At 43.5% G+C, this 8,843-nt stretch overlaps 1 protein-coding gene across 1 annotated transcript in view; it reads right to left on the bottom strand.

The window, feature by feature from the left end:
• Positions 1 to 855: 855 nt before the first annotated feature.
• LOC111972528 (cholesterol 24-hydroxylase) overlaps positions 856 to 8,843 on the bottom strand; it is a 22,830-nt gene continuing 14,842 nt past the window's right edge. The window contains exons 12-16 of the mRNA XM_070446445.1: positions 3,559 to 3,640; positions 3,185 to 3,207; positions 2,110 to 2,198; positions 1,943 to 2,009; positions 856 to 1,701 (exon numbers count right to left, since the gene is read on the bottom strand). Of these exons, the coding sequence (XP_070302546.1) occupies positions 1,546 to 1,701; positions 1,943 to 2,009; positions 2,110 to 2,198; positions 3,185 to 3,207; positions 3,559 to 3,640 (417 nt within the window). The 3' untranslated portion in view covers positions 856 to 1,545. The remainder of the gene's footprint in view (positions 1,702 to 1,942; positions 2,010 to 2,109; positions 2,199 to 3,184; positions 3,208 to 3,558; positions 3,641 to 8,843) is intronic.

The raw sequence follows: 8,843 nt of genomic DNA, 5'->3' as shown, positions 1-8,843 counted from the left end.
AGCAAAGCACCCCCATACCATCACACCTCCTCCTCCATGCTTCACGGTGGGAACCACACATGCGGAGAACATCCRTTCACCTACTATGCGTCTCAAGCAAGTCTCTTTTTATTATTGGTATCCTTTAGTCGTGGTTTCTTTGCAGCAATTCGAACATGAAGGTCTGATTCACAGTCTCCTCTGGACAGCTGATGTTTTTTTATTTAACCTTTTTTTAACTAGGAAAGTCCGTTAAGAACAAATTATTTTTTACAATGAGGCCTACCCGGCCAAACCCTAACCCGGACAATGCTGGGCCAATTGTGCGCCGCCTTATGGGACTCCCAATCACAGCCGGATTGTGATAAAGCCTGGATGTTGAGGTTGGAAACTCTAATGAACTTACCCTCTGCAGCAGAGGTAACTCTGGGTCTTCCTTTACTGTGGCTATCTTCTGTATACCACCCCTACCTTGTCACAACACAACTGATTGGCTCAAACGCATTAAGGGGGAAAAAATCCACAAATTAACTTTTAACAAGGCACACCTGTTCATTGAAATGCATTCCAGGTGACTACCTCATGAAGTTGGTTGAGAGAATGCCAAGAGTGTACAAAGCTGTCATCAAGGCAAAGGATGGCTACTTTGAAGAATCTCAAATATAACATATATTTTGATTTGTTTAACCCTTTTTTTGGTTACTACATGATTCCATATGTGTTATTTCATAGTGTTGATGTCTTCAATATTATTTTACAATGTAGAAAATATTAATAATAAAGAAAAACCATTGAATGAGTAAGTGTGTCCAAACTTTTGACTGGTACTGTATATTGAATAAAAATATAAACACAACATGTAAAGTGTTGGTCCCATGTTTCATGAGCTGAAATAAAAGATCCCAGAAATGTTCCATACGCACAGAAAGCTTATTTCTCTCAAATGTTGTGCAGAAATTTTCCAAGATAATCCATCCACCTGACAGGTGTGGCATATCAAGAAGCTGCTTAAACAGCATGATCATTACACAGGGGCACCTAATTCTGGGGACAATAAAAGGTCACTCTAAAATGTGTAGTTTTATCACACAACACGAGATGCCACAGATGTCTCAAGTTTTGAGGGATCGTGCAATTGGCGTACTGACTACTGGAATGTCCACCAGAGCTTTTGCCAGAGAATTGAATGTTCATTTCTCTACCATAAGCTTATTCTGAATGGCTGGGCCTAGCTCCCAAGTGGGTGGGCCTATGCCCTCCCAGGCCCAGCCATGGCTGCGCCCCTGCCCAGTCATGTAAAATCCATAAATTAKGGCCTAGTGAATTTATTTCAATTGATTGATTTCCTTATATAGCCCTATAACTCAGTAAATCCATTGGAAAAGTTGCATGTGGTATTTATATTTTTGTTCAGAATACATGCAAATATATGCGCAAGATTGGTTGAAACATTGATGATGTGTTAATCTTTTTTTTTTAAGACAGTAAAGAAGAAAGACGGAATGAGTCGAATAAGAAATATGTTGAGTTGAAAGACAAGGGCTAGTCATCTCCAGGTTCCAGTAGTCAGGCTGCGGCTGTCTGTCCTCGGTGTCTGATGCTACACACCACTCCACTCTTTGGTCTCAGAGTGCCAGTGTCCAGGATGTCAAAGGACTGGCCAGGCAGCAGGCTGAAGTCAAACCTCTGGAGAAGCTTGGCCATCACTACCTTCGCCTCCATCTGCAAACAACAGAAGGAATCTGGTGTAGCGCGTGTGTGTGTGTGTGTGTGTTGTGTGTGTGTGTGGTTGTGTGTGTGTGTGTGTGTTGTGTGTGTGTGTGTGTGTGTGTGTGTGTGTGTGTGTGTGTGTGTGTGTGTGTGTGTGTGTGTGTGTGTGTGTGTGTGTGTGTGTGTGTGTGTGTGTGTGTTGTTGTGGTCGTGATGTGTTATAAGTGTCCTGATTACTGTGTGTGTGTCTCACCTGTGCAAAGCTCTGTCCCAGACATGAGCGTGGTCCCAGGGCGAAGGGGTAGTAGCAGTAATAGGGCCTTCAGGACAGAAACAAACACAGCATCCATAACATATCAGTTAGCTCATAATCAATTCAAATGTTGTAAAGMAACRATTAAACAATATTGGGTCACTTACTTGGCAGTGTCCGGATGGAACCTCTCTGGGTCAAACTTCAGCGGCTCCTCAAAGAACTTATCCAACCGTCCACAGACGTATGAATTGAACTGTGAACAGACAAGATAGGGGCAAACGTAAAATATGTGAGACAGCGGCAGATACAACAGTTAGAGTAGTGTACAGTAGAGACGCACCAAAATAGTCAATGAGGTGCTGACTTAAAGAAAGAACAACCTTATAAATATGAACAAATGTTTTTTATTCTTATTTTTTTAGTAGATMGTTTTGACACACCTACTCATTCGAGGATTTTTCWAAWTTTTTTAAAACAATTTTCTACATTGTAGAATAATAGTGAAAACATCAACACTATGAAGTAACACATACTTGCCCAACGCTCTAACCACTAGGCTACCTGCCGCCCCAATAACCAAAAAAGTGTTAAAAAAATCAAAATATATTTGTGATTCTTCAATGTAGCCACCCTTTGCCTTGATGACAGCTTTGCACACTCTTGGCATTCTCTCAACCAGCTTCATGAGGTAGTCACCTGGAATGCATTTCAATTAACAGGTGTGCCTTGTTAAAAATTTATTTGTGGAATTTCCTTCCCTCTTAATGCGTTTGAGCCAATCAGTTGTGTTGTGACAAGGTAGGGGTGGAATACAGAAGATAGCCCTATTTGGTCAAGACCAAGTACATATTATGGCAACAACAGTTCAAATAAGCAAAGAGAAACAACATTCCATCATTACTTTAAGTCATGAAAGTCAGTCAATCCGGAAAATGTCAACAACTTTGAAAGTCTCTTAAAAACCATCAAGAGCTATGATGAAACTCGCTCTCATGAAGACCGCCACAGGAAAACAAGACACAGAGTTACCTCTGCAGCAGAGGATACGTTGATTAGTTACCAGCCTCAGAAAATGCAGCCCAAATAAATGCTTCACAGAGTTCAAGTAACAGACACATCTCAACATCAACTGTTCAGAGGAGACTGYGTGAATYAGGYCTTCATGGTCTAATTGCTGCAAAGAAACCACTACTAAAGGACACGAATAAGAAGAAAAGACTTGCTTGGGCCAAGAAACACGAGCAATGGACATGAAGGTGGGACTGGATGTGTGTCAGAGATAGATGGGAGGGGTTGAGGGGAGCTGAAGACAGGGACTGGATGGTGTTCAGAGATAGATGGGAGGGTTGAGGGAGCTGAAGACAGGGACTGGATGGTGTTCAGAGATAGATGGGAGGGGTTGAGGGGAGCTGAAGACGGGACTGGATGGTGTTCAGTCTCAAGCGTACTTCACCCACAGTGAACACTATGATGACGTACATGGTCTGGTAGTGGTTGGAACTTACCTTCACACAGTGCACACTATGTGACGTACTGGTCTGTAGTGGTTGGAGCGTACCTTCACCACAGTGAAACTATGTGACGGTACTGGTCCTCTAGTGGTTGGAGCGTACCTTCAACACAGTGAATCACTATGTGAGCGTACTGGTCGGTCTCCAAGGTTGTCGATGCTCTCCTCCGTGTCCCAAGAATAAGCTTCTCCTCCGCCGAGCCGTCTTCAGACAGACCTGGCACGAGGTGAGCGGCTGACCACTGCTCACAAACAGGGTTGTTGTTGGACGCTCAAAGGGAGAGACACAGACACATTTGAGGAATTGAGGAGGATTCGAGAGGGGACTGAGAAGAGGAAAGAGGACACAAGTGGATGAGGTTTGCAGAACTAACCGAGGAGTGAAGAAGCTCATTGAGCAGGAGTGAGAAGACACAGGCAGGGCATATGGAGATTGGAGAAGGATTAAGGGATGGAGGTTGAAGGGTGGGAGCGCAGAGACGTAGGAGGAGAATCACTAGACATGCAGGAGAAGCTCACAAGGACTGGAGGAAGGATCGAGGGCAAGGACAGGAGACGCAGCGGACGACGAGGAATTGAGCGTGTACAGAAGTGTATGAAGGATGACGAGCAGAGGATCTCATGAGGGAACGGACGGGACTCGCAGGTGGTTCAGAGATAGCGGCGAGAGCACGGAGACATGAAGAGACAGACAGCTAGAGGAGAGCACGCGAACTGGATGGTGTTCAGAAGATATATGGAGGGGTTGAGGGGACTGAAGACAGGAAGAGAGAGGAGGAATCGCGAGATGAGACGCAGACACATCAGCGTTGGGAAAAAAAAGGGGGGGGGGGTTTGAGGGGAGCAGAAAGAGAGATGGAGACTAGCGAAGTAGTACGACACAGGGGTGAGTGAGAAGCGAGCAGATCAGGAGGGAGAAGTGCAAAGCGGGCAGCCGGAGTAGACAGTCACAGAACGAGAGAAGATGGGAGGGGTTGAGGGGAGCTGAAGGTGGGACTGGATTGTTCTTCAGAGAGTCAAGCAGTCTAGCATGCAGACACCCAGAAGCAAGACACAGGATGAAGGAGCAGAGAAGGCAGACGGCTAGATCATCATGAGAGAATGCACGCTCAGACGCGAGAGCTTAGAGAGCGACGATCCAGAGCAGCGAGATCACTCATGCTAGCAGCAGGCAGACTCAGAGCAGAGGACGCTCATGCACGACGCTGCGAGACATCCACAGACAGAGAGACCACTGAGAGAGTACATCCATCGAGAGACGAGAGTAGCAGAGCACGACTACGTAGAGCGCAGACCAGACAGATGGCGTACACACGTCCAAGCACGGTACACAGTAAGACTATCATCCGACGAGCAGAGACACAGAAGGCTCGTAGGACATCGCTCACGAAACCGCAGCGCACGACTGACATGCAGAGCATGCATCGAACAGACGACGAGAATGCAGGTCAGCTCGAGCTTACAGAAGACGACCGCCGCAACACGAGAGAATACGACAAGATGACTATCTCTGGGAAGACGAGAGAAAGAGGCAACATGGAGAGTACACTACCCACAGTGATTCTCTCAATTATCCTCGCATATTCGTACTCTGACCTGCACACCCTAGCTGTTCTTCCACTTAGTGTGTCATCTTCCTACTTTAAAACCCACGTAGATCAGCCATCTTCATTCTCAGATACAACCTATATCTCCGACTCTCCACTTACTGTCTTCTCATTCCTAATTGAGCGCCACTGCTCACGTTTATATACGTATACAAAGTCTACTTTATTTTCACACTCGACGTGCTGGTCATTTCAGCTCCGCGCACCTAATCGACCGTTCCTCCCGGTCAATCTCTTGGGACACCAATCCAAGTCTGCATATAGTGTCGCGCCGTCGCCACCCTATCTACTCTGAACACCCTTCGGAGGACTCTGTCTTCAGCTCCCGTCAACCCTCTCATCTAATCTCTGAAACATCCAGTCATTGGCATCCACGCGGTTTGTACATCACTCAACCACCGCCTGGCTCATCTCTGAAACCAGGTGCATGTAGTTAACGGCCTTCTAACTGCCACTAGAGCATGTCATCATAGTCTGCTGCCACCATCTCATGCGACCCTTCAGCTCCACCACCCTGCTGCACTCTACCAAATCACTACCCAGGGTTTGTGGGCTCTCATATGTTATGCCATATGGAATTGTGTCAACGCTTATGACGATGTATTTGTCTGTTTGGAGCTCCGTGTGTAGGTAATGACAGCGTCCTTCTCTCAGGATTGATAAGGATGTGTACTGTTTGTTCTCTATGTAGCGCGATATGAGGATCTCCTCTACTCTCTCGGCCTTTAGTAAACTGTATATGAGTAATCCAACCTTCTGTCCTTCGACGAGAGAGGACGCAATAGAGTAGGGTCAAGGTATGGATTTGGTGATGAGTGAGGGATGTAAAGAAGGGGGCTGTGGTAGAGACAGAGTAGAGGAGCGGAGAGGAAACGAGGGACGACGATGGCTAGGAGTAGAAGAGAACACGAGTACGGAGCTAAGACTATACAATGATTGTCAGTGCAATTCTGTTGTACAATCTAATCCTAGATACTGACATAACGCCAGAGCTACCTTAAAAATACGCGCACATGCCATACTATTGTGTTAACGTAAGTAAGGTTAAACTAAAACGTAGTGGGAAGTTTAGTGTTTTCGTTTAATCTACAGTCTAATAAGTAAGAGGTATTCCAGAGTCTGGGATTATTAAGGGTTATTTAGGAGTTATAGTATAATTAATGTAATCTGGTAATACTAATGAGGATGTGTGTAATGGCTCTTACTTGCCTATCGATCAGCAAAGTGGACTGAATTTCGCTGTATTCACTCAGAGGGATAGGGAGTTCAATATCTACACGTTGGTTATTAAGGGTTCACTCTGTAGTCACTGGGTTAGATAAGTTATTATAAATATAGGGTGTGACTCTAATACTAAACTCGTACTCAGTAGTAGTATTACTTTATATGATGGAATAGGGGATTTCAAATTAGAAACAGTGTTCATTATGTCGCGATTTTGATTGTTGTCAATAGGGACAATGTTCCGTATAAATATAATATATATTCTACATGTCGATGGTGTTTTGATCTTGGTAAGATGCGTAGACTGGTATCGTGAACGATGCGTCTATGGTTATTAAGGGGATTAGAGAGTGATTTATAAGATGTATAGTTCTAGACAACGTTAATATACACGTTTATTTTAGTCATGTTGTGTGTCGTAATGCTATACTGAAAGTTAGTGAGAAGAGAAGTTTGGATGAGTACAGAGAGTGCTGGGCTCTTTATTTCATAGAATTTGGTGGTTTATTTGTACTTGGGAGGCAAGAAGGAGTTGATTCAGTCATTTAGATTGTGAGATAAATTGTACTAGGAAGATCTGTATGTTTCTATTGATTGTTTCTTTTCCAAATGTCAAAAACCTGCCCATTCCACAGGTTCAGGTTTATAGGTAGACAGAGATATACAAGAGTACTCCTATGGGGTGTTTATTTCATTACTGGAGGTTATTTTAACGCTGGTCTTATTGTAAGGAGTTTTTTAAGCGAGTTATGTATAGTTAAATATATATAGGGACCGCTGGTGTTCTTAGTGATAAACTTAAGGAGAGGGCCTGAGGCTAGAGTGCTGGGAAGGGTATCATATAGGGGTTTGAATATTAAGGCTGTTATTGAGCTTTAATATTTTAGGTAGGCTGCTAGTGTTTAAAGCATAGCATTATTATTTTTTTGCTTATGACAGGGGACGCGCCAAGAGAATAGTCTCTTTGGGGTATTAGTTAAGTGTTGTTTAAGCGGTTAACGTGGGATATAAATAACTATGGCATAGATGTATCTTTAACCTGATGGGGAGAGAGATTTTTAGGAACGAAGAGTCCTTGTTAGGGTTGGAAAAGCTAGTAGGGTGTTATTATTAGACGTCTTAGGTACATTGATAAGTGCTTTGTGGCTTACTGGACGCTTATGTGCTAGTAGAGGTGCCTCAGATGAACCTGGGTTTACAATTGAAAGAGGTCTTTAGGAAGTGTTGTGTTTATAAGTTGAGCATTATTGTTAGTCATTTAATGTGTATAAGGGCCCTGTTTGATATTCCGTTGTTAGCCTGCTGTGGTCTCTGTTAACCTAACCTGTGGATGGAATCAGGTACTGAGAGGAGGAAGACTGTCAGAGTCTGGGTTATTAAGGGTTTATTGTTTTAATGGTGCCTCAGTACCTCACGTGGCAGTGTAGTAGTACATATAAGCCTGAGCCTCGCTTGTAGATCATCAGAAGTCATGTAAGTCCTGAGTCTTATGTGAGACTTCTGCTTAGTAATGACGCGTGAGCGCTGGGTTCATATTCAGAGAACCTTACATATTGTTCAAGTCTGGTTTCCTGGGATGGTTAAATTGTAAAATTAGTCTCACTAGATTATGGAAATTAAGCATTATGTCCTCTGGATGTTCCTTACATACGTATGTAGATGCTGTTAAAGAGATATGGGGGAGAATGTAATACTTTACATTGAGTATATTGTATTAGGCGTTATCAGATAGACTGTCTACCGTTTAATCACTCTATAGGAGAAGATTGGACGTCCTTTGACTGATACTTTGGTGGATGTGAAGACAGCGAAAAGTATAGCTTATTTATAAGCAGTCTGGCTTTAATTCATCAATTGTTATTGGTGTTATATTCCAGAGTGTTAGGATAGGCTAATTATCAAGGTAGTTAATAGCGCTACTAGTATTCCTATACGCTGCTATAGCCAATGGTGTTATTAAATGGTAAATCATGAGGCAAGGGTCCTGGTGGGCTTAATATAAAGAGGCTATGTCAACACGTGTTAGGTATTGTTCGTTATCTATATTTTTAATTGTATATTCATCTATAATAGCTTTGTGCTTTAATGTATGGTATCAAGCTATAGTAGGGTACAAGAGTCCCTTGGGGGATGTATGTTGCAAAGGGTTATAGGTATTTAGGTGAGGTGTTATGGTGTATATACGGTAAGCATATAGGTGCTCAGTTCGGTCATGTGTGGTTTTGCTCTGGACTTATCTGGTCCTGAAGAGTAGAGCGCAGTTAGCCCCAGTATGACATGAGGTGATGATGTTAAGCTTCGAGTTGGTTGATAGAAGGGTTTGTCATTGCTATAGGGTGGTGCCAGGGGCTCTGGTCTTGTTTAACGCTACTATATATACACTATTTAATATTCAGACACAATGTCGGTGTGATATCGACGCAAGTGCTTACGTCACTTTTTAGGCTTGACGTGCTACTGTACTTTTTTAGTGAGTGCTGCCTCATCTGAGGGACAGATACGCAACAGCTTCACAGAACATCTGACATTAAGATCTGCATCTTTGGTATCTCAAGGT

Source organism: Salvelinus sp. IW2-2015, linkage group LG14 (genome assembly GCF_002910315.2).
Source record: "Salvelinus sp. IW2-2015 linkage group LG14, ASM291031v2, whole genome shotgun sequence".
Classification (NCBI taxonomy): Eukaryota; Metazoa; Chordata; class Actinopteri; order Salmoniformes; family Salmonidae; genus Salvelinus; species Salvelinus sp. IW2-2015.
This window is presented reverse-complemented; position numbering and strand designations above follow the sequence as displayed.